At 43.5% G+C, this 25,467-nt stretch overlaps 1 protein-coding gene across 1 annotated transcript; it reads right to left on the bottom strand.

Moving 5' to 3' along the window:
- Positions 1-21,508: 21,508 nt before the first annotated feature.
- LOC123427254 (phenylalanine ammonia-lyase-like) lies at positions 21,509-24,220 on the bottom strand. The gene is made up of 2 exons (XM_045111255.1): positions 23,635-24,220; positions 21,509-23,532 (listed from the first exon to the last, which is right to left on the bottom strand). The coding sequence occupies exons 1-2, from the start codon at positions 24,027-24,029 to the stop codon at positions 21,786-21,788; spliced, it is 2,142 nt and encodes a 713-aa protein (XP_044967190.1). The 5' UTR covers positions 24,030-24,220; the 3' UTR covers positions 21,509-21,785.
- Positions 24,221-25,467: the final 1,247 nt, after the last annotated feature.

Genomic DNA, 25,467 nt, shown 5'->3' on the forward strand with positions numbered 1-25,467 from the left:
CATATGCTCTAAGCCATACAAGACTGCACTTTGAACTACTGAGTAGTCCTCCTTACGTGATAACCAGGTGTTCTTAACATCTTGGTCAGCCGTAGCGGGTGGTTCATCTCCTAGCCTAGCATTAAAGACATAATCCTTCTTCCCAGCTTGCAGGAGCAACTTAAGCTTACGAGCACAGTCTACAAAGTTGCTTCCATCATCTTTCAACTTAGCTTTCTCTAGGAACGTATTAAAATTCAGGGTGACTGTCGCGTGAGCCATTGATCTACAACACAAATTTTGCAAAGTGGACTTAGACTATGTTTAAGATAATTAGAGTTTAACTAATCAAATTACTGATCAACTCCCACTCAAAAAGTACATCTCTCTAGTCATTTGAGTGGTACATGATCCAAATTCACTAACTCAAGTCCGATCATCACGTGAGTTGAGATTAGTTTCAGTGGTAAGCATCTCTATGCTAATCATATCAACTATACGATTCATGCTCGACCTTTCGGTCTCATGTGTTCCGAGGCCATGTCTGCACATGCTAGGCTCGTCAAGTTTAACCCGAGTGTTCCGCGAGTGCAACTGTTTTGCACCCGTTGTATGTGAACTTGAGTCTATCACACCCGATCATCATGTGGTGTCTCGAAACAACGAACTGTCGCAACGGTGCATAGTCGGGGAGAACACAATTTCGTATTGAAATTTTAGTGAGAGATCACCTCATAATGCTACCGTCGTTCTAAGCAAAATAAGGTGCATAAAAGGATTAACGTCACATGCAATTCAGAAGTGACATGATATGGCCATCATCTTGTGCTTCTTGATCTCCATCACCAAAGCACCGTCATGATCTTCTTGTCACCGGCGCCACACCATGATCTCCATAATCATGATCTCCATCAACGTGTCGCCATCGAGGTTGTCGTGCTATCTATGCTATTACTACTAAAGCTATGACCTAGCAATATAGTAAACGCATCTACAAAACCAAACGTTAGTTTAAAGACAACCATATTGCACCTACCGATTGCCGTAGCATCGGCGTGCAAGTCGATATTAACTATTACAACATGATCATCTCATACATCCAATATATCACATCACGTCTTTGGCCATATCATATCACAAGCATACCCTGCAAAACAAGTTAGACGTCCTCTAATTTATTGTTGTATGTTTTATGTGGCTGCTATGGGTATCTAGTATGATCGCATCTTACTTACGCAAAAACCACAACGGAGATGTGCAAATTGCTATTTAACCTCTCCAAGGACCGCCTCGGTCAAAACCAATTCAACTAAAGTTGAAGAAACAGGTACCCTCCAGTCATATTTATGCAACGAGGTTGCATGTCAATCGATGAAACCAGTCTCTCGTAAGCGTACGAGTTATGTCGGTCCGGGCCGCTTCAATCCAACAACACCGCCGAATCGAGAAAAGACCAAGGAGGGCAGCAAATCGAACATCACCGTCCACAAAACCTTTTGTGTTCTACTCGAGATAACATCTACGCATGAACCTAGCTCATGATTCCACTGTTGGGAACGTCACATGGGAAACAAAAAAATTCCTACGTGCACGAAGACCTATCATGGTGATGTCCATCTACGAGTGGAGATTAGATCTACGTACCCTTGTAGATCGCACAGCGCGATGCGTTAAGAAACACGGTTGATGTAGTGGAACGTCTTCACGTCCCGCGAACCGTCCCACGAACCGTCCCGCGATCCGTCCCACGATCCGTTCCGATCTAGGACCGAATGGACGACACCTCCGCGTTCAGCACACGTACAGCTCGACGATGATCTCGGCCTTCTTGATCCAACAAGTAAGGCGGAGAAGTAGATGAGTTCTCCGGCAGCGTGACGGTGCTCCGGTGGTGGTGATGATCTACTCGTGCAGGGCTTCGCCCGAGCTGTGCAGAAATCCGATCTAGAGGCAAAACTATGTGGAATAGGCTAGAGTTGCACGTGGGAAAGTTGTGTCTCAAAAAGCCCTAAACCACCACTATATATAGGAGGAGGGGGAGGGTCTAGCCTTGAGGCACAAGGCCTCAAGGTGCGTCGGCCGCCAGGAGGAGGAGGACTCCTCCAATTCGGTTTGGGAAGGAGGAGTCCTCCTCTTCCTTCCCACCTCCCTCTTTCCTTTTTCTTTTTCTTTTTCTTTTGACATTTTCTTATGTGGCGCCATAGCCCTCTTGGGCTGACTCCACCAGCCCAATAAGGACTTGTGGCGCCACCCTAGGTCCTTGGGCTCACTCCCGGGTGGGTGGGCCCCTCCCGGTGAACACCCCGAACCCATTCGTCACTCCCGGCACACTGCCGGAATTGCCCGAAACTTTCCGGTGACCAAATGAAACCATCCTATATATCAATCTTCGTCTCCGGACCATTCTAGAAACCCTCGTGACGTCCATGATCTCATCCGGAACTACGAACAACATTCGGTAACCACACATATAACTCAACTATACTAAAATATCATCGAACCTTAAGTGTGCATACCCTCGGGTTCGAGAACTATGTAGACATGACCCGAGACACTCCTAGGTCAATATCCAATAGCGGGACCTAGATGCCCATATTGGATCCTACATATTCCCCGAAGATCTTGTCGGTTGAACCTCAGTGCCAAGGATTCATATAATCTTGTATGTCATTCTCTTTGTCCTTCGGTATCTTACTTGCCGAGATTCGATCGTCGGTATCCGCATACCTATTTCAATCTCGTTACCGGCAAGTCTATTTACTCGTTCCGTAATACAAGATCCCGTGACTTACACTTAGTCACATTGCTTGCAAGGCTTGTGTGTGATGTTGTATTATCGAGTGGGCCCCGAGATACCTCTCCGTCACACGGAGTGACAAATCCCAGTCTTGATCCATACTAACTCAACGGACACCTTCGGAGATACCTGTAGAGCACCTTTATAGTCACCTAGTTATGTTGCGACGTTTGATGCACACAAGGTATTCCCCCGGTGCAAGTGAGTTATATGATCTCATGGTCATAGGAATAAATACTTGACACGCAGAAAACAATAGTAATAAAATGACACAATCAACATGCTACGTTCATAGTTTGGGTCTAGTCCATCACATGATTCTCCTAATGATGCGATCCAGTTATCAAGTGACAACACTTGCATATAGTCAGAAAACCTTGACTATCATTGATGAACTGGCTAGCCAACTAGAGGCTTGCTAGGGACATTTTTTTGTCTATGTATCCACACATGTATCTATGTTTTCATTCAATACAATTATAGCATGGATAATAAATGATTATCTTTGTAACAGGAAATATAATAATAACTATTTATCATTGCCTCTAGGGCATATTTCCAACAGTTCTTGGCCCCGGTGACACCCGCAGCAAAGTAGAGCAACATGGTTGTCGTGCCTTGGACCTGATGATCTCCTAGAATAGCAAGAGCGTAGGTCGAGATCGCACTTCACTTGTACCCCGAGCATATCAACCGCTTGGATGAACGCATGCATGAGTTCAGACACAACCAAGAGCCTTCATAGGCAAAAGTGGTGGTCATGGACTCCGATCGACTCTGAGTAGACCTGGTCGGAAAGGCCGGTGTAAGCTCAACGTCGACGAATAATGGTGGCATTACCTATGTAATTTATAATTGTATGAAAATGTTGCTTATTGACATTTTAACTCACTAAATCATATGTAAAAGCGAACAATTTTGCCCCTAATTTATAGGAAGTACCAAGTTCTTGAGCATTTCGTCTTTCAAACTAAAGCCTAGACTTGGACTAAACCTATGTGCGATTCACACATCGCAAATAATAGGAAAATAAAATTATCACACGGAAAAAGATACGTGTGTGATGGCTGATGCATCACACATGTGTTATTTTTTTTGACTAGTTTGTGATGTTGATTACTTTGTTCGCACAACAATCATAATATTGCTCTATCTGCAGAATAAATTCTTAGTGTATATAGCTAATATATATCATCACATATACAAATTAACAACTACTACTACGAAAATCTAATTCTGAGCCCAGGCTCATCTACACCCCTGTCGAGTAAAAAATACAAACAAATACTAAAAAAATTAAACATGTGAGCAGCTCTAGGCAAAAAAGACAAACTCGGTGCCTCTAAAAAAGTTTACTATACATGCACTGTTTTGACCCGATTTGTCTGTTTTGTCGAGTAATGTTGAGATGTTCAAATGATACAACAACTGGAGCACACCTCGCGCCCCAAATTATCTATCACCCAAATGTTTTTGGAATTTTTTGGACTTTTTAGTATTTGTTATGATTTTTTTACTAAACAGGTGTAAATCGGCCTGGACACCGAAACACCACACTACTACGACTACTACAATGCATAAAAATCAATGACAAAATATAGCAAAAAAATAACAATCCGTCCTTAGGGCATTCTGGTTGTCGCATGACACAACAGCCCCCTGCTAGTGTGTGACCGCTTCCCAACATGGAGGTAGTTGTCCGCCTGCCTCGCAGAGTGCGACATGTCGAGCGACATCTTGTTGATGGACTTGCGCATCCGATGTGGCCATTTCGGTAGGCGTCCATCGTAGCTTTTTGTTGATGGCATTCTCGCCGGTGACTCCATTTCCACGCTTCTATGAGGCACGACACGCCACTAACCCTCATGGCATTGAACCAAGCGTCTTCACCCACCAACTTTGCATGTCAATGCACCTGCTACCAAAGCTTCAACTCCTCCACAGTCTTCGCGGCCTTATTAGCCTCCCAGACCAACTAGCGCTCGCGCGCTCCTTCTCCCCATCTTATTGATCACCACTTGCCTAGCATTCTCAGCCGACGAGAGCGGCTTCCACGCAGCCAAATCGTACTGGCCCCAAAACCACTCATGGGTTGGGAGGTCTCGCGCGATTTCATGTCATGGTGAGTAAGGGTCATCCTCGTCATGGCTTGAAGAGATCTCGTTCTTGCGGGATGGCACCTTCTCCTTGGCAAGTGGGTTGATCAGCGGCGCCATGGCAAAGTTTTTTGGGAGAGAGGGGGAGAGCGAGAAGGAGAGAATGCAGATGAGAAAGCGGCTGGAACGACATAGACGGCACAATATTTATAGGAGGACGGAATTTGGATGGCCTTGAGAAGGAGGACACGGGGGAGACTAAACGGGTGAGACGCCAGAATTCATTGCCTAGAACTATACACAATTTCCAATAAAAAGTCATGTCTGATAACATATCGTCAATGGTTACCAATCTAGAACTGCATGCAATTTATACACGTGCATGATCAATCCCTCCATCGAGACACCAAGCAATGTTTCCAATCATATGGGACCCAGTTGTCCGGTATTTTCCCCCAAATTATTTTTTCATATATTTACAATTTTTTGTATGTAATACATAGATTCTTTATGGTGTTACTATGGTATTAGTGTAAATTTAATACAATCTTTCACCACGACCTCTTGATACCATATCATGACATCATGAAAAGTTTCATGTATTTCATAGTAATTTTCATATTTCTGGATTTTAAAGTCGGAGCAATTACATTTCTCCCCCTAACTTGAGCCATCACCCGACATTTGCTCCTAATTTTCATGTATGCTAAAAAATGCCCTCTCCCGTCTTTGGCCTTTAGAAAGATTCCTTGCCAATCTGTTTCCATCGGGTCAATAATCTTTGACCAGTAACTAGGCATCAGTTGGACATTTTAGCCCCTCGTTCTTACATGTGGGCATGTATCAAAGTGTTATGTCCTTCCTCACTCTCATCTCCCTCACGATGGCATCTCTTCTTTGTGGTTCCCTTATTGGCGACCGAAACCCTAACCCTAGCTCCCCCCGAATCTCTTCATCAATGGTCTAGTAGTTGCGGTGGATCTATAGGAGTGCGGGCGTCGACATGCGGTGGGAGTGACGGTGAACCTACACCGTATCATTTCTCTCTACTCAAGCGGACAAGACGCGTTGTCGACATGAGATGGCGGCCACCACTTGTTGCCGTTGTGGCAAAGAAGCAGCCGCGGAGATATGCGGGTGCAAGGAATGCAGATTCCATGAGGGTAAGATTGAATCTTGACCTAGATCTAAGTTATGCTACTTTAGGTCGATTCCCTCTCATGGAATGCGCTCTTAGTGGTCACTACGTTCTTATACTTGGGGTTTTATTCCAATTATCATAGGATAAAATTAGAGAGAATGTTTTTATCTCAACCATAGAATGGAGACCGGTGTCACAAGCAATGGTGGCACCAAAGGAGCCAGTACATGCTTCACATTTCCCCTTGTGGTAGACAAAATAACAACATTTGTCCAATTTAGAGGTGTTATAAGTGATAAATGTCCATGGGGTATTTTTTTTATGATGTTAAATTTAGATATTGGGGCATGCATAATACTATTTGGGTTCCATTTCAATGTGATGGTGAGTTAGGAGTTATGACAGTCATAAATATTGAGACGAATTCAGTGCGCCTGGAAATAAATGTGGTACAAAGGAAAATAGGAGAAACATATATTAGAGAAACAAGATCTGCATCCTCTCCTTCACAACCTAGAAGTAGTAAAACGAGTGGAAGGAAAGCAACAACTGGTAGTTCATAGACTGATAGCTCTCACACAAGAGGAAGGAAAACAACAGTTCCAACTTTAGAGCCTGAAAGCAGTCAGGCTAGAAGAGGAAAAAATCACAACACAATACTTCAACCAAGAACACCAAGTGCCAACTTGCCTAGTCAACCATGTCCCAAGTATAGGAAATAAAAATGAATCCCATTATAGAAGAGGAATTTCCTCATGGAGTGCCCACAGATGATGAGGATGAAAGAATGCACCCACAGTTTGTTGTTAGGAAACAACCCAATGAGAACGATGGTGAAGATTACATTCCACCCCCAAAATTTGAAGAGTCATATTTTATGAGATAGAGGATGACATGGACATGGGCTACTCTGAGATGGAGGATGAGGGTAGGTCCGATGTGCAATATAATATAGATGATCCTTCTTTAGCACAAGGAACTATATGTTCAAATGTCATAGATTGTAGGGATGCACTTGCCACCTTCTGAAACAAGACCTAGAGTGAATTTACAATTGACAAGAGTGGGCCTAGTAGACTAACTCTTCATTGATGGGGTTCTGTACCCGATGTATCTAACATAAGGAGGGACGACCTTGGCGGATATGCATGGCCCACTAGTCCCAACACAAGAGAGAAACCCTAAGGAGCTAGAAATGGTCTTCTTGATCTCCAAGACAGGACAGTGGCGGCGCAACAAACTCAGCTACCCCCCCCCCCCCCCCCCCGCGCACCCCAATGTAAACCCTAGACCCCTCCTATCTATATAAAGGGAGGCCTAGGGCTTCATTGAGCATCCAATATGATATCAAACTCTCGGTAGAAATCATGTATAGAAGAAGGATGTAGGGTATTACTCTTTGGAGGCTCGAACCTGGAATTGTGCATGGAGGCTCCGTCCCGGTACTTCCGATATCGTCATGAACCCTACCGAGGGATCTGACGGTATTTCACTCTGCCATTCATTGTGCTTAGAAAAGGTGTAAGTGGAGCATGCATGCCTCCACAATGAGAAATACCACTCTTTTCTAGGTAATATTATATATATATGACTAATATAGTTAGTCTAGATACTAATTTTTAACAATAATTGTACATTCATATATATCTAAATTATTTGCCACTCTTACTTGGTACAGGTCAAAGTGACCAAGACAACTCACACACGCCCAAGTGTTACCAAGAAACAAAGGCTCGTGTTTTCAAAGAGTATGTCGCTAGCATATGATATGAAGTCGTGGGTGAGGGAAATTTCAAATATTTCACTGCCAGCTGCGCAAACATACATGAAGAAAAGGTATGGGTTGGATCCATAAGCCTTTGCTTACTAAAAAAAATATTGATATGGGTCCTTGTCCATTATCCGGACTTTTCAAAAATTCTAATTATGATAAAACAATTGCTAGTGATGAAAATGCTATTGCGATAGGCTCTTTGACAGAAAAGTTGAATTTGACTGCCTTCGTTGTCTCTATGGAGTCTTTCTTGAATATATCAATTCCAATAATTTTCATGAAGTGATAAAAGAAGAATCTAACAAAATATGTGGTGTGAAATTCATTGAATGAAAATCATGATTGCAATGATGTTAGTATAAATTCTATGAATGTCAATTATACTAATGATATATAAAGCTATAATGTTGGGGATGATAAGTTTGATGAGCATGATATTTTTATTCTCCTTACCAATGAAGAAGTTATAAAAGGAAAATATGGTAATCTTTATGATTAAAGTAAGGAAGATAACACACTTGATATTGCTTTTTCTAGTGACACTTTGTCGGTAGGCAACATTGATGAAGATTTTGTTATGCATACTACTTATTTTAATGGTCATGATTGGGGAGTAAATTATGATGCTTATTTTGATCTTGAAAATTTATTTGAGCCTCATAAGGCATCTATTATTGACAACCAAATTTGTAGTAATATGGAAATTGTGTTCTGAACAATGTCAACTTTAGGCAAAAAGAATCCCATATATTCGGAGAGTGTTCATTCTTATGAATTTCTTGATAAAAGTGTGTTTGGAGAGGTAATAACTTTAATTGACCTTAGTCCCACTATCTTAGAAGCTTATAAATTTCCATGCATGTGGATCATGAAGAGAATGTTTTACATGATATCCGTATTGATGAATTTGAATATGACTATATGTACTTATTTCGGGAGGAGCAAGTATGGTTATAAAAGGAGTCAATTACACCACTCATGCCATAACTTGACGTGAAAAGACAATTTAGTGCTAATGTCATACATTCAACTAGTGCTACAACTTGGCTTTGGCATGCATATACAATGGAAATAACGTTTATATACGAACAAGGTGCTCATTAGCTGTGCCAATGTGGCCGGGTCCGCTGTGAGTGACTGGACGACAAAGAATACGTGTGGCATGTTATTTTGCAAAAAAAAAAACTTCAGGATTTTTTCTCACAAAAAGCCCCTGCCACAAGGTTCCACTTGCCAGCAACACAGAAATAATAATTGAAAAATAGCCACGCATGCGGGCATTCAAATATCAGACCTGCAACAAGGAGCTACGCAGGTAACGAGTTGGCCGAGGATATTTTCACATGACAAGTGGATGACGCCTTTATATATCCTTTGAGAAAACATTTCTCTCTTAAGCGGGTTGGAGTCCCAGCGGCCAATTTTGCAATGTTAATTATTTCAAACCAATAAAAAGTACTTGTAAATTGTAATTGTGTGTTATAAATAAAATAAAGTTCCAAATAACAATGAACACTTTTTTGTACTATATAATTTTTTTTATTATATATGTTTGTTTTAGAAATAATACTTGAATATTTTTTCCTATGTTATTAACAATATTGTTCTATATTATTATTATTTATAACATAAGAATATAACTTGCATATATTTTATAAATTCCTAAACAAGTAATGCTGCTGGGTGCTGTGGTGGTCACTCGCATGTGATGGACCCATGTAGCTCCTTTGAATCTCGGCCAACTATTTTTACATTGTATGAATACATTTTTCTTAAAGCATGAACACTTCAACCTACTACATGAATATTTTGTAAAAACTATGAATATTTTAAAATTTATGTAAGAATTTACAAAAATATATAGAAAAAGAAAAACTTTCTTAAGGCATGAACATCTTATATACTACATGAGTATTTTTTAATCTATGCACAATTTTAAGCTTCTAAAAGAATTTATTCAAATATATGAAAAACAAACACTTCCTTAAATCATTTATACTTTTGTATAGCATACTAATATATTTTTAACACTAGGAGGATTTTAGACTTATATAAGCATTGAATATATGTTTCTATTCAATATGCACATTAATACATCAACAATTCTGTAATTTTTAATGTAATGATATGATTAAATGTGAAATTACTATGTGATTATTTTATAATGTAAATTATTTTTTTATATTTCAATTAATTATGACACACAATTATAATTTATATACATCATATAAATTTCTTAAAAAATACAAAATGGGTAGTTGGGACTGGAACTCATTTAGTACTTAAGTCTAAACGTTAGATCAACGGCATCTCTTTAGGGATTGCAACCAGGACTGTAACCCATTTCTAAAAAAATACAAAAGGGTATATAGTGGTGGCATCCGTTTATAAAGTAAATAAATCATGGGACAAGTGGTCAGCCGCGCGCAGTCTACATGTTAGATCAGCGGTTCGAATACCTGCTGGTGCAGCTTCTTACTTATTATTCATGTGACACTGACAACTGTGGACCCTTCCTACCTTGATAGGTTCTTTTTGTTTGCAAAATAGCATGCACACGTCCTCTTGGTCGTCCACGCCTAATCTGCATCACATTCGTATAGAAATGTGATTTACATCATATATGCACGTCAAAGCCAAGTTGTGACACCAGTTCAATGTCTGCCGCAAGTTTTAGCACCAAACTGAATTTTCGCGCCAAGTTATGGTATCTGTGGTGTAATTGACTCTTCTAAAAATCTTCATTTTACTAAATTGTATTTGTTTATGTCAAAGTTCTTAATGTTTCCTTCTTCCTTGCATAGCATAGATTTTTCATGCCTTGATAATTTGTTTACTTATAAGATGCCTACACATAGGAAATATGTTATACTTCAATGCGTTTGCTACATGTTTTTTGATACTCTTTTTGTGCTTCAATTCTTATCTTTGAAGTGAGAATCATTAAAACCTCAAACCTATCATAATGGCTATGAGGAAAGAGCTTGTTGGGAGGCAACCCAATCTTTATCCCTTTTGCTTTTTTTTCTTTGAGTCAACATGATTATTTTCTTTGTAGTAATTATGTGTGTATATTTTATTTTGATTTTTTACCAAGTCAAGCCTTTGAGATGTTGGAAAATATTTGTTTACTAAGTTCTGTCTAGAAACATAAACTTTTTTGTTCGGAGATTGAACTATTATTTTGTGTTGGACGTGATAAATTGCTGAAAGTTTTACACATAACTAAATTATAAAATTTCTAAAAGATCCTAATTTTCAGAATTTTGGAGTTACAAAAGTATGGCCAAAAATTGCATTATTGCATAATATTCTGTTTTCGACAGATTATGTTTTATTGCATAGTGTACTTGTTTTGATGATTCTATGGATTGTATGGGGATATAAGTCATAGAGATGATGGAATACAATAGGTATTATACAAAAATATTATGATATATTTATGACAATAGCTAATTTAATGATTATTTTATTATTCTAATGGATCTCATGAGGTTTTGACGAGTTTTATGTGATCGGTGTTTTCAAGTTTTGAGTGAGATGACGATGGGCGAAAGAATAACGAGCGAGAAGACCTTCAGATTGGGATGACCAAGACAAACAAAGGTAATATCAAGTAAAATCCAAGCATGTAAGCTTGGGATGCCCCAGAAGGTATCCCCTCTTTAGTCTCCAATTTATCAGTAATATCACTCGGAGCTACATATTTATCTATCACATGGTATGTGTTTTGCTTGTAGCATCGTGTGTTTTTGTTTTGTTTGTTTGCTTGTTTTCACAATCATTGTTTTCTTATTGCACCTATTATGACAGACACACATTCATCACAATTTATTAGAATGGTCATTATGCTTCACTTATATCTTCTGAGTTCGGGCAATTTTCTCATTTGCTTCACTTATATCTTTAGAGCACGACAATACATATATTAACAAAAAACACTTGTACTCTCTTGCTTCACTCATAAATTTTTGAGAGTTGAGTAGTTGGTGGTAATTTGCATGAGTGATATGTTTGATCGAGAAACAATAGGTATACATGTCTCATATAATAAGAATAATCATGCAGATCACTCAATAGGTTGTGATTAATCAATGATCTTAAGGTTGGCTTACTAGTAAATAATCTTGGTCTAGTAAAAATATCAATGTTAAAGTTTGTAATGTCCCGCTCATTAAAATGTATGGCTCGAAGGTCCATGATGAGTAGACCACAGGGCGCGCCTGTGCCACCTTCATTGCTCACGCTGATCGGATGGCTCACAGCACCTCGCACCCACGGGGACTCGGTCGCGAGTGTGTCATGGCCGGACCAGCCCACCGTGGGTCATGGATGCCACGAGGCGGTCCATGTTGGAATTATGCCCTAGAGGCAATAATAAATATAGTTATTATTATAATTTCTGTATCAAGATAATCGTTTATTATCCATGCTATAATTGTATTGAATGAAGGCTCATTTACATGTGTGGATACATAGACAAAACACCGTCCCTAGCAAGCCTCTAGTTGGCTAGCCAGTTGATCAAAGATAGTCAGTGTCTTCTGATTATGAACAAGGTGTTGTTGCTTGATAACTGGATCACGTCATTAGGAGAATCACGTGATGGACTAGACCCAAACTAATAGACGTAGCATGTTGATCGTGTCATTTTGTTGCTACTGTTTTCTGCGTGTCAAGTATTTATTCCTATGACCATGAGATCATATAACTCACTGACACCGGAGGAATGCTTTGTGTGTATCAAACGTCGCAACGTAACTGGGTGACTATAAAGATGCTCTACAGGTATCTCCGAAGGTGTTAGTTCAGTTAGTATGGATCAAGACTGGGATTTGTCACTCCGTGTGAACGGAGAGGTATCTCGGGGCCCACTCGGTAATACAACATCACACACAAGCCTTGCAAGCAATGTAACTTAGTGTAAGTTGCGGGATCTTGTATTACGGAACGAGTAAATAGACTTGCCGGTAAACGAGATTGAAATAGGTATACGGATACTAACGATCGAATCTCGGGCAAGTAACATACCGAAGGACAAAGGGAATGACATACGGGATTATATGAATCCTTGGCACTGAGGTTCAAACGATAAGATCTTCGTAGAATATGTAGGATCCAATATGGGCATCCAGGTCCCGCTATTGGATATTGACCGAGGAGTCTCTCGGGTCATGTCTACATAGTTCTCGAACCCGCAGGGTCTGCACACTTAAGGTTCGACGTTGTTTTATGCGTATTAGAGTTATATGGTTGGTTACCGAATGTTGTTCGGAGTCCCGGATGAGATCACGGACATCACGAGGGTTTCCGGAATGGTCCGGAAACGAAGATTGATATATAGGATGACCTCATTTGATTACCGGAAGGTTTTCGGAGTTACCGGGAATGTACCGGGAATGACGAATGGGTTCCGGGAGTTCACCGGGGGGGGCAACCCACCCCGGGGAAGCCCATAGGCCTGGAGGGTAGCACACCAGCCCTTAGTGGGCTGGTGGGACAGCCCAAAAGGGCTCTATGCGCCAAGGAGAGAAAATCAAGAGAGAAAAAAAAAAGGAGGAGGTGGGAAGGAAGGGGGACTCCCTCCCACCAAACCAAGTCCAACTCGGTTTGGGGGGGGGGAGTCCTCCCCCCTTGGACTCGGCCGACCCCCTTGGGGCTCCTTGAGCCCCAAGGCAAGGTCCCCTCCCTCCCACCTATATATACGGAGGTTTTAGGGCTGATTTGAGACGATTTTTCCACGGCAGCCCGACCACATACCTCCACGGTTTTTCCTCTAGATCGCGTTTTTGCGGAGCTCGGGCGGAGCGCTGCTGAGACAAGGTCATCACCAACCTCCGGAGCGCCATCACGCTGCCGGAGAACTCTTATACCTCTCCGTCTCTCTTGCTGGATCAAGAAGGCCGAGATCATCGTCGAGCTGTACGTGTGCTGAACGCGGAGGTACCGTCCGTTCGGTACTAGATCGTGGGACTGATCGCGGGATTGTTCGCGGGGCGGATCGAGGAACGTGAGGACGTTCCACTACATCAACCGCGTTCACTAACGCTTCTGCTGTACGATCTACAAGGGTACGTAGATCACTCATCCCCTCTCGTAGATGGACATCACCATGATAGGTCTTCGTGCGCGTAGGAAATTTTTTGTTTCCCATGCGACGTTCCCCAACAGTGGTATCAGAGCTAGGTTCATGCGTAGATGTCTTCTCGAGTAGAACACAAAAGTTTTTGTGGGCGGTGATGTGCGTTTTGCTGCCCTCCTTAGTCTTTTCTTGATTCCGCGGTATTGTTGGATTGAAGCGGCTTGGACCGACATTACTCGTACGCTTACGAGAGACTGGTTTCATCGTTACGAGTAACTCCGTTGCTCAAAGATGACTGGCAAGTGTCGGTTTCTCCAACTTTAGTTGAATCGGATTTGACCGAGGAGGTCCTTGGATGAGGTTAAATAGCAACTCATATATCTCCGTTGTGGTGTTTGCGTAAGTAAGATGCGATCCTACTAGATACCCATGGTCACCACGTAAAACATGCAACAACAAAATTAGAGGACGTCTAACTTGTTTTTGCAGGGTATGCTTGTGATGTGATATGGCCAATGATGTGATGTGATATATTGGATGTATGAGATGATCATGTTGTAATAGAAATATCGACTTGCACGTCGATGGTACGGCAACCGGCAGGAGCCATAGGGTTGTCTTTATACTAACGTGTGTGCTTGCAGATGCGTTTACTATTTTGCTAGGATGTAGCTTTAGTAGTAATAGCATGAGTAGCACGACAACCACGATGGCAACACGTTGATGGAGATCATGGTGTGGCGCCGGTGACAAGAAGATCGTGTCGGTGCTTTGGTGATGGAGATCAAGAAGCACGTGATGATGGCCATATCATGTCACTTGTGAATTGCATGTGATGTTAATCCTTTTATGCACCTTATTTTGCTTAGAACGACGGTAGCTTCTGCTGTACGATCTACAAGGGTACGTAGATCACTCATCCCCTCTCGTAGATGGACATCACCATGATAGGTCTTCGTGCGCGTAGGAAAATTTTTGTTTCCCATGCGACGTTCCCCAACAGTGCAGGCCAGGCTCTCGCGAGCGGGCGCTATGGATGTGGCGCAATGACGGTGACCCCGGGCGTGCCCCGCAGTCCATCGTTCATGGATCTTCTAGGCGAGTCACCCGAGTTTGATCTCCCAAACGGCTTGGAGTGCCCCCGAGAAGCTCCCGTAGCACGCCACTGGCGATCTCGCCCGCACAAGACCGAGGGGCGGGTACTACAACATATTTTATAGTAGTAAATGTGAGACATGTCGGGAGCATAGTTCCTCTAGTTTCTTCTTCAGGAGAGACATTGTTCAACAAAATTTGCTTGACTTGTACAATATTAAGCATATAAAAATGGCATTCTTTTTCACAAACTTAAGGGATTGCCAAATCTAGTCAAATGAGACATAACCAATTCCCAGTTGATGCTTTATTTATCAGATCTTATCTGTAGATCCATACAATTTTCTTTTCTTCTTATATGTTTGGCACTTGACTAAGACTTGGTTAAGTCTTAATTGACTGGGATCTATCCACATCTATTTTATAATCATTTACATGTTATCTATAAGTATGCACACAACTCTTGTAATTTCTTTACTTGCAAGGAAGGAGTTACGTCAATTTCATTAAGAAGAGAAACAAAATAAAAGAGTGTCCTCGTTTATGAGGAGAACTAGGCCAAAACCATAACATGACAGGATTTATTAAGGGCCAACCATGCAATAACCCAACAACTAAACAAGAAGAGAAAAAACAACTCGAAGATCCACTTCCAGCATGACCACAACTCAGACATGAATGGGTAACGTCTCCAAGAAGGAAAATGACGCCCATGCAGGCCGTCCTCGTCGGCATCAACCCTCGTCAAAGACTTAAGCTTGTGCCCAAAGCCACCCACAACATCCTCGTCAAACCTTGGGAAACAGGTTAGCCCCACAAACATCCGCCACGGCAAGTCGCGAACCAATATGTCATGGTCTAGTGAAAAGGGAGGAACTCTTCGACAACAACTCCAAAGAAGAGGGCGCCATAATACCATTGTCTACGGTTTCCATCGATCCAAGGATTTTGGCCAGCTCCCTAAGGCCCTCCACCCATCCAAGCCTCGAGGAAAGGACCCAGCCGCTGACCACGACAAACATGTCGAGGCCGTGATGTGCTAACAGAAGCAGACCATGATTACCGTAGGTGAGACATTACCGATCGAGCTTCACAAAAGAAAGGACACAAACACACCCCACTTAACAGTGCAACACAAGTGGTCCCCAACTACAGTGAGAGCCAGCCCCGACATCGCACCACCCGAACCTGAACTAGGTCCGCCACCACCCGTGCACGCATCATGTTGCTCCCACCACAAGCCTCCAACCAACCGCCCACGCGTTTCAGGGCTTCCAACACCACCATCGCCCGCCATAGCACGCCAATGACCCCAGCCCATTGGATCAAGTCGAGATGCCCAGTCCCCACACCATCCCACCTCTACCGCAAGAGGAGGAGGGAAGACCCACCACGACCTGGGGCCACCGCCCTAGCGCACCAGCACAAACATGAGCTTCATAGACACAACAAGGCTTGGACGTGCACGAATCTATGTGCCTTCGGGACGCACCAACACATAGAACGACCCCAATGATCCCGGAGCCATCACCTTCCTTTAGGCCGACGTGGGCTTAGCCGGTGATGGCGAGACGAGGATGGAAGTAGAGATTGGTGGTGACAAGTTAGGGTCACGTGTGTCACCAAAGGAGGAGGATGCGTGTGTCTGTGTAAGATAAGTTAGAACTCTTTTGGTCATGATTTTTTTTGAAAGGACTCTCCACATTATTTTGAGCGGGCTCTTCTCCACATAAGAGTGGAGTTCTGGCAAGCACCTTTGCACAACTTCTTTTGCATGGGTTGTATGTCACTTCATCTTACTAGCTTCTTTTGGATGCCCTTTAAGTTACATGTGAACATGCCATTTGGTTTGATGATATTTTCCTTTGCCGAAACTATTTTTCTTCGGCCATCCAGAAACAAATTACAGTCTTTATGTATAAACTATTGTGACTTGCTAGGGCGCCGCCAAAATAACAAGATCTTGATGTGGCAAGCCATGAGAGGAAAACTATGAGCGGCTGACCAAATCCGGGAACGTAAATGGACTGGGCTCGACCCATTGTGCTTTATGCTTAGCCCTGGAGGATTCGGACCATATATTGTTCGGGTGCGGCCTGGCCAGGTTAGCCTGGTGTTGTATTCGATCTTAATTAGATGGGGTTTCCTGGGCTCATACCTCCTTCGCTGAGCTACGGCCGCTGGTTGCAAGCCTTGTGGAGGCAAAATAGACATATTTTCTACGTGAGGTTCTCAGCGCTATGTTGGGCAATGTGGACTAATACAAATAAATTCAGTATTAAAAGTATTTTTCCTAAGAGGCCGACTGATTGCTTTTTCAAAATGATCACCTTCTTGCAGTAGCGGAAATTTTGACTAAGGACGTAGATCGGGTTGCACAGGAATAGCTGATTTTTAGGGTGTGATCTTCTGCTACCTCCCTAGTCTACTCTCATGGCGTCAACTAATGATCCTCACGCATTGCTCCTCGTTTTTGTAGGCTTTGTAGGTTGTTGGCCTGTGTGCCACTGTTATCTGGCATGCGTGCCACTAGCTTTTACTTTCATACATAAATTGGTGAAAATTGTTGTTTGGTCTCATTGACTCTACCTAATGACTTTATTTATAAAGTCAAAGGTATGTTTTTTCTCTAAAAAAAAGAAATTTTATTTGTATCACCAAGTTAGGTCGGAGAACATAGTAGACTCAAATATGTAAGTAGAACACTTAGGGTTAGTTTTTTTGATAGCTTTTTTGGGCTTCTAGAATAAGCTACCCCCTACCCAGCTTATTCTAGAAGTCCAACTAAAAATATTTTTTCAAAAGCCTAGTAACCAAGACTTAATTAATAGGCTTCTAAAAGAATATATTTGATTGGGCTTCTAGAATAAGTTGAGTAGAGGGCAGCTTATTTCAGATTATTCTAGAAGCTACCAAAAAAACTAGCCCTTAAATAGCAACACTTGAATATGTGACTAAGAATTGAGAGAAGCAGCACTTGAATATGTGACTGAACTATTTTAACTTTCTGGTCCGTGGTCTAAATTACTATTTTGTAAGAAAATTTACGATCGATTTATAATTGATCGTGACAGTGCAGAGTCGATGGACCACTTAACGATGACTACAAACTCTTGAAAGAGTCGAAAGTGTGGTGTCGTCATCGTCCCCCCCCAACGGCGGAGCCAACTCACTATGATAGCATGCGCAACATAAGAAGGCTCATCATGACAGGCTGCTATTTGATGATATGCCCACGAAAAAGCTTGATTTTTGTCATACTTGCTATTATTTTAAGGAAGAGAATGCAAGCTGAGCTGGGGCAACTGTCCGGGGTAGCTGAGCGGTGGCTCGGCCACTCGTCCCTCCCTAGTTAGAGTCGGTAAACCGTGGTATATGCATCATTTTCACGGACCATATAGCATGTAAACAATAGAGTTTTTGCACTTAAAATGGTTTTTTATTTACAATGCATCGTATACTACTGAACAAAGGTGTATCATTCGATTTAGCAAACCTTAGTTTTGCACAAGGAGAAACTAGGAAGGTTGCAAGATTTGTTTTTACCCCAGCAAGTACGAACTCCTGGATTGTTATGCAGCTTTTCTGACTTTTCCTATCCAACGAAAAATACTACACCGTTTTAGCAAAAAAGGCTACACAATTTGATCTATAGTATCGATTAATCTATTCCGTTGGAGGGATAAAATGGATGGCTCGTATTAGTTTGCTGCCCTGGCGGATGCAACGTATAGGAACGGTGGTCGTGGCACACCTAGAATTTGGGGGAAAAAAATAGCATATAGTACTAATTTAGTCAAAAACTGTTTAAGCCCAGCCGGTACTGCCCATTTAGGGTTCTCGTCTCTCCCTCATCACTCGTCTCTACCTTGTCTCTCCCTCCCGCTTCCCGCGATCCCGCCCAGTAGCCGTCGCCAGCCGCCACGGCTCCGGGCTCCGGGGAGGCGGCGACTCTCGCCGCTCCTCTCCCCTCTACCGGTCTCCTCCTCACGCTACTCCTGTTGCTCCCCTCCTCTCATTGGTCTGCTGGTCGTTGCTCCCCTCGTCTCGCCGCTCGCCGCTCGCCCCGCTCAGCCATCGTCATTCCCGCCAGGCGCCAGTGGGCAGTGGCCGTCTCCCTGCTACGGTTTCCAGTCCTCAATGCCAGACGGTCTGAAGCTAGTGACCACCCCAGTGCATGCACTAGCCCTCCGGTTGAACAAATTAGCAAGGTGAAATTCCAAACCTCCCCAAAAATTGATGCTTTCCTGCTTAGTAAATTGATGCCCAGTCGACGTCTAGAACTGATTTGGTATGTTGTTGTTGGGCTAGCAATGATGTTTTAATTTTGATATAATTGCACAGGAGAACATGAAGAGGAATGGTGCCATTCTGTACCTTTTTCGTAAACATGAAGAGAAAGCGAGGAAGAATGCTATTGAACATCACATCGAAGATACTGGAAATGCGGGGTGTCCTAATTCCCCACCTCCAATCCATTCTGATACGGACATTGATACTGAGATCGATATTAAAATCGAAGAGGCAACACCAAGTCTTCCACCATCCCAATAGCCAAGCGCACATGTCTTTTGAGGTGATCCACCAAAAAGAACTCCTATTTCAGAGTATGATTTTAATGATCAAGATAGTGTTCGAAGAAGATATATTGCAAAAACAGCGTGTCATCCATATGCACATGCTTTTGAAGTCAGGAAAATCTATGGTAAAAATCGACACTTTAGTTTTGTTTGGTTTGAGAAGTACTTATGGCTAGAATACAGTGTCTCGAAGGAAGCATCATATTGCTTTGTGTGTTACTTGTTAAAAGGGGAAGCTAATGGGGGGCCTAGGGGTGATGCCTTTGTTAAAAATGGTTCGAAAAACTGGAACAAACCTGATGCATTGGACAAGCATGTAGGTGGTATTGGTAGCATGCACAATCAAGCTCAAGAGAAGTATAATTCGTTTGTGACACCTCAATCATCAATTGATAATATCATTGTGAGGGTGTTTAAAGAGGATATGCGTCTTTACAAGGCTAGGCTAACCTATTCACTTAGATGCTTGAGGTTTCTTTTGAACCAAGGATTGGTGATGAGAGTGATGAATCTAGCAACAGGGGGCTTTCTTGAACTTCTAAAATGGCTTTCGGGAAATGATGAAGAAGTCGATAAGATTGTTTTGCACCATTTTGGGGGAAATTGAAAGTGGAAGTGGGTTAAATCAAGAGATGGGATTATCTAGACCCGATGATACTCGGTGGGGTTCTCATTTTCGAACCATTTTGCACATTGTTACCATGTATCCCACAATACTACAGGTACTTGATACTATTGTAAAAGATCCTTCACAAGTGATGAGTGGACAAGAATACGTGCAGTGAATTTTGCCTTGGAGTCAAATGACTTTGTTTTCAATGTTCACGTGATGCTCGTTATTCTTGGCCACACTAATGAGTTGTCTCAATCATTGCAAAAGAGAGATCAAGATATTGTTAATGCAATGGCACTTGTTAGTTTGGCAAAGAATAAAATACGACATATGAGGTCGCATGGCTGGGAAGAATTTCTTGCAAAGGTGACATTGTTTGCAAAGGTGACATTGTTTTGCAACAAACATGGCATTGAAGTTCCTACACCGGAGGATAATTATGTGCCTCACGGAAGATCACCTCGGTATTACCAAGTGCAAGCAAATGATGATCGTTATTGAAGAGAAGTATATCTTGGTATCCTTGATCAAATATTCAAGAGCTTGATAATGGGTTTGATGAGGTTAATATGGAGTTGCTTATTTTCATGTGTGCTTTGAACCCCGCCAATTCATTTGCTTCTTGTGATGCACTCAAGGTAATGAAACTTGCTGAATTCTACCCCAAGGACATATCAAACATATATTTGCTAAGGCTTGAATTCCAACTTGCTACTGTTATTGATGATATGAGACAAGATGATAGGTTCAGATTTGTGCATAATATTGGTGAACTCTCTGTTATGCTTGTTGGTACAAACAAACATGTTCTCTATGCTTTGGTCTACATGCTTATCAAATTGGTATTGATCTTACAGGTGGTCGCGACTAGTGTTGAAAGAGTATTTTCAGCAATGAATCTAATGAAAAATAAGTTGAGCAATAGTATGAGTGATGATCTCATGAACAATTGTTTAGTCACATTCATTGAGCAAGATGTGTTCTTGAAAGTAAGCGAGAAAGACATAGTTGAAGCTTTCATGGCAAAGGGACGTCGTAGAGTTACTTACTGTTGTAGTTTCTACATGTCTACGTATGCGTATCTTTCATGTATTGTATTTGCAACGTTGCAAATTTGAAATATTTTAGAACTATAATGTTGTCTGACTTGATTGGGCTATCTGCATCGTATTTTTGCCAACTATTATGTGACACTTGGATTAGATAGATATCAAATTAGGTGTGCACACCCTTCATTTTTTTTCTTCCTCCGCCACTGGTTTGCTGTATTGTAATATGCCTAAAAAAATACAAGATATATTATTTGCACTGTTCGAAGATCCCTCAAAAAAATAACCACCACACCGGACCATTGATCTCAAAAAAAGGGACACATAAATTTCTCATGAATATTTATCACACATTGTACCCCTTTTAACCTACATCGTAGAGATTCTACTGGCTACCTACCACTACCAAAGCATGCAATTGCAATTTTTGGCAACAACCCGGCAGCTCTATAAGAACAATACAAAACATCGACTTTTAAGAATATCCAATGGAAAAACAGTGTTATCACTTATCAGCTAAGAACATCTGAAGCCTTCTGAACTTTGAAGCACATTATCATCTGTTCATGTTCTTGATCCTTAGCAGATAGGCAGGGGCTCACCGTTCCAACCCTTGAGACACTCAAGCAGTGCGTCGATGTGCTTGCCCTTGTTCATAGCAACAAACACCTTGTCCACTTCTTCGCCGGGAGACCTAGTCTTCTCGCCGGTCAAGTACTCTGTTCCAAGCTCCTTGCGCACAAACCGGTAGAGTGGGTATGATCGGCATTCAGTGATACGGTTTTGTTGTGTGGCAGTACCGTTCTCCACGGCACTCCGAGCAGCCTCGACCTCCTTTGGCAACATTGCACGAAGCTCCTGCTCGAACACGGCAAGCTTGGCAAACACAGACGTCTCCACGTCGCGCTCCGCCTCGCCATTGGCCAAGGCGTGCTCCACAAGAACTGCACGCATCTTCTGCATGAGTGGGTAGTTGGCGCTGCAGGGGTCGTCGGCGTAGGCGAACACCGCCTCTCGGTCGATTGTGAGAAGAAGGTCCTTCTCGCAGAAGCGTGCGCTATGCAGATGGCCATTGCTGTTGGTGCTCAGTGTCTTCCTAGCCACCGTCTTCACACAACTCTTGACAGCATTCTTGACATTCTCTTCGAGGTGGCGGAGGTCGATAGCCTGGCACAGCGCGACCAGGAATGTCGAGGACATGAGCTTCAGTATGTCAATGGCCTCGGCGGTCTTCCTAGAGGAGATGAGGCCAAGAGAATTGACATCTTGGTTATGCTGCTCCGCGCTCTGGACATGGTTGGTCACAGGGTTGCCCAAGAACTGGAGCTCAGAGCAGTACGAGGCCATGGCAATCTCGGCACCCTTGAAGCCATAGTCCAAGCTCGGGTTGCGCCCACCGGAAAGGTTGGAAGGTAGACCGTTGTTGTAGAGGTCGTTCACCAACTCTGAGAATTGGGCAAACATGAGCTTGCCAATCGCAGCAATGGCAAGCCTGGTGTTGTCCATGGACACACCGATGGGTGTACCCTGGAAGTTGCCACCATGGATAGCCTTGCCACGGGAGACGTCGATGAGTGGGTTGTCGTTGACGGAGTTGATCTCTCGCTCAATCGACTTGGTGGCAGCACGGATGACCTCAATCTGAGGGCCAAGCCACTGCGGCGACGTGCGGAGTGCATATCTATCTTGCTTTGGCTTCATCAATGGGTCGAGCTCTCCAAGCTTCTTCGCAAGCATCATGTAGGAGCTACCTTCGAGTATGTGCTCCATGATGGCGGCAGCCTCGATTTGCCCTGGGTGGTGCTTCAGCTTGTGGGTCAAGTGGTCAGTGTACTCCGGCTTGCCGTTCATGACCTCACAGAAGACAGCCGACAGGACCTCGGCAAGGAGGCTAAGGATGTTAGCCTCGAAAAGCACCATGGATGCGAGCCCAGAGCCCACTGCGGTGCCGTTAACCATCGCAAGGCCTTCTTTGGGCTGCAGCTCAAAGAAGCCGTGCTGGATGCCGGCGATCTTAAATGCCTCTGCAGCGTTAACCTTCGTGCCATCCGGAGCCGTGGCCATCGAGTTTGGGCGGCCGGTTACCAGGCCCGCAATATAGGAAAGCGGGACGAGGTCACCGGACGCGGTGATCGTGCCCCGGAGCGGCAGGCATGGTGTCACGTTGGCGTTGAGAAGTGTGGCGACCGTCTCGAGTATCTCAAAGCGAATGCCTGAATATCCCTGCAGCAAGGTATTGACACGGACGAGCATCGCCGCTCTGGTCGCCGCCGCAGGCAGAACGTGCCCGTCGTTGCCGGTGCCGAAGGCTCCAGCGTTAAGGAATCTGAACACACAAGCAATACACGAAACAAAATAAGGCTTCCATAACTAAGAGACAAAGATGATCAACAGGTGAAATATAATCTGTTCGTTGTTTAATTCGTACCTGATGAGCTCCCTCTGCAGAGCGCCGCCCTCCTTGGTCCTCCGGTGAGAGGTGGCGCCGAAGCCGGTGGTGACACCATAGCTGTCGGTGCCGTTCATCATGCTGTTCATGACCCAGTCGCTGCTCTCCTTGACACGGCCGCGAGCGGACTCATCGAGCTCCACCCTGGTCTCGCTGCCAGCAGCCACCGCGGCGACCATGGCAATGGTCAGGCTGGCGCCCTCCATGGTCACCACCGGCTTACGGTACTCCTCGACCATCCGCTTCACGGCATCCAAATGGCTCCCGGACAGATCCTCCGCCGCCTTGCCCCAGTTCAATGGGTCGGCCCGCGCCGGCTGTGCCACGCACAAGCCGTCGCCGTTGGCGGCCACGTGCCCGTTATCGCACTCCATCGAGATATGCAAGGAAGTGCTAAAGCTAATAAGCTATAAACCGGGAGGGTGTATGTGTATCTTGATGACTTGTTGTAGTGGTGAACTGCTGATAGGTGTGTGTGTCTCGAGGTTGGACTAGCGCTGAAGCTGAAGAGGAGCTCAGATTGCAGAAGAAGGTGAGGCTCTTCTTGGAGAGGAACGGAGGGAGAAGAGGGGTTAAATAGGGAGCGCGGTTGGGTGTGGGGGTGGGTTGGTGTGGATTGTGGACCTGGAAGGCGGGATTGACCGGGGGATTGGCCGCTGCAGCGCACTGACCGGGTGGTGACTACGTGCATGCGTTCGGTGGCGGCATGGTCGTTTGTGCAGAGCCGGCTGTGGCTGCTACGTTTCAGCCGCACAGGCACATGGTCGTTTCTCCTTTTTTGGGGCGGCGCTCCTATCTTATTGTTGCTCAAGTCACATGCTGAGGCGTTCAGTGTTAATCATGCATCATGTGCATGTGTGTTAACTTGTGTTAATCATGCAACAACCTACTTCACCAAAGACGTCTGCTGCTTTGCGCCAACCTGTTGATGAAGGCAACTTTACCCAATTGATGCCAGAGACGCTGTACTTGGAGATCCGGACGTGCAACCTGTACTAATGTAACCGTGTCCTTTTGTCGACATCGGAACATTTAAAACAAGCGGGGCGGCTCCTTACACCATCTAGTATAAAACTACAAGAGAAGAAACCTTTGAAAACAGTTACACGGTCCTTGCTTTGACGAAGTAGCCTGGCTTGTTCCTCTAAACTCCAAAGCGAGTGGGGTTCAGCTGTTGATCCAGTGGGAATTGTTATCTGCTGTTGATCCATAGGCCATTTACAAGTATATACTCTATTATTTTAGTGGTGTGACGAACCCCACATGTTCTATTTAAATTCACTACGTATAGCACAAGGCCACATGGTTCTGATTGAACTCGTGACCTTCAGCATTTCCTAATGCAATTTGACGCTTTCATGCTGTTTTCCGGGCATAATGAACTAGTTTGTTGGGAAGAACCTATCTTCATTCACGAACTGTTCTGTTTATAACGAGACAGTCCATCGGTCAGTCCTGCCAAGCGGTCCGTCAGTCAAGAGTCCCGAGGCACAAGCTGGGTGGTGATCGAAATCACAAGCTGAGTATTTTCTTCCTTTAGTAAGCTCCATTAGTCTATTGGAAGCTTCGTGTAAAGAAAAGAAAACTTGGAAAGATTTATTTGTTTCTTGGTCATCTCGGCTGTCTCATCCGAGAGCGAGTAAATGACGAGGGAAATTCCAGTTTGAATGTAAAGCCATTCTATTCTGATGCAGGTCATTGTGCTCTCTATGCTGCCCCGGCCTGAAGATTCATTTTTTTTAAACAGAGCAAATGACTTGACTCACTCATTGATTAAAAAAGAAAGTTTTAGAATACACAAAAACCGGCATT

The sequence above is a fragment of the Hordeum vulgare genome, chromosome 2H, assembly GCF_904849725.1.
Source record: "Hordeum vulgare subsp. vulgare chromosome 2H, MorexV3_pseudomolecules_assembly, whole genome shotgun sequence".
Lineage (NCBI taxonomy): Eukaryota > Viridiplantae > Streptophyta > Magnoliopsida > Poales > Poaceae > Hordeum > Hordeum vulgare.

Coding starts and splice junctions, on each gene's coding strand:
- LOC123427254 (XM_045111255.1), bottom strand. CDS start 24,029: ATGGAGTGCGATAACGGGCACGTGGCCGCCAACGGCGACGGCTTGTGC. Junction 23,533..23,634: donor CTGCAGAGGGAGCTCATCAG/GTACGAATTAAA, acceptor TTGTGTGTTCAG/ATTCCTTAACGCTGGAGCCT.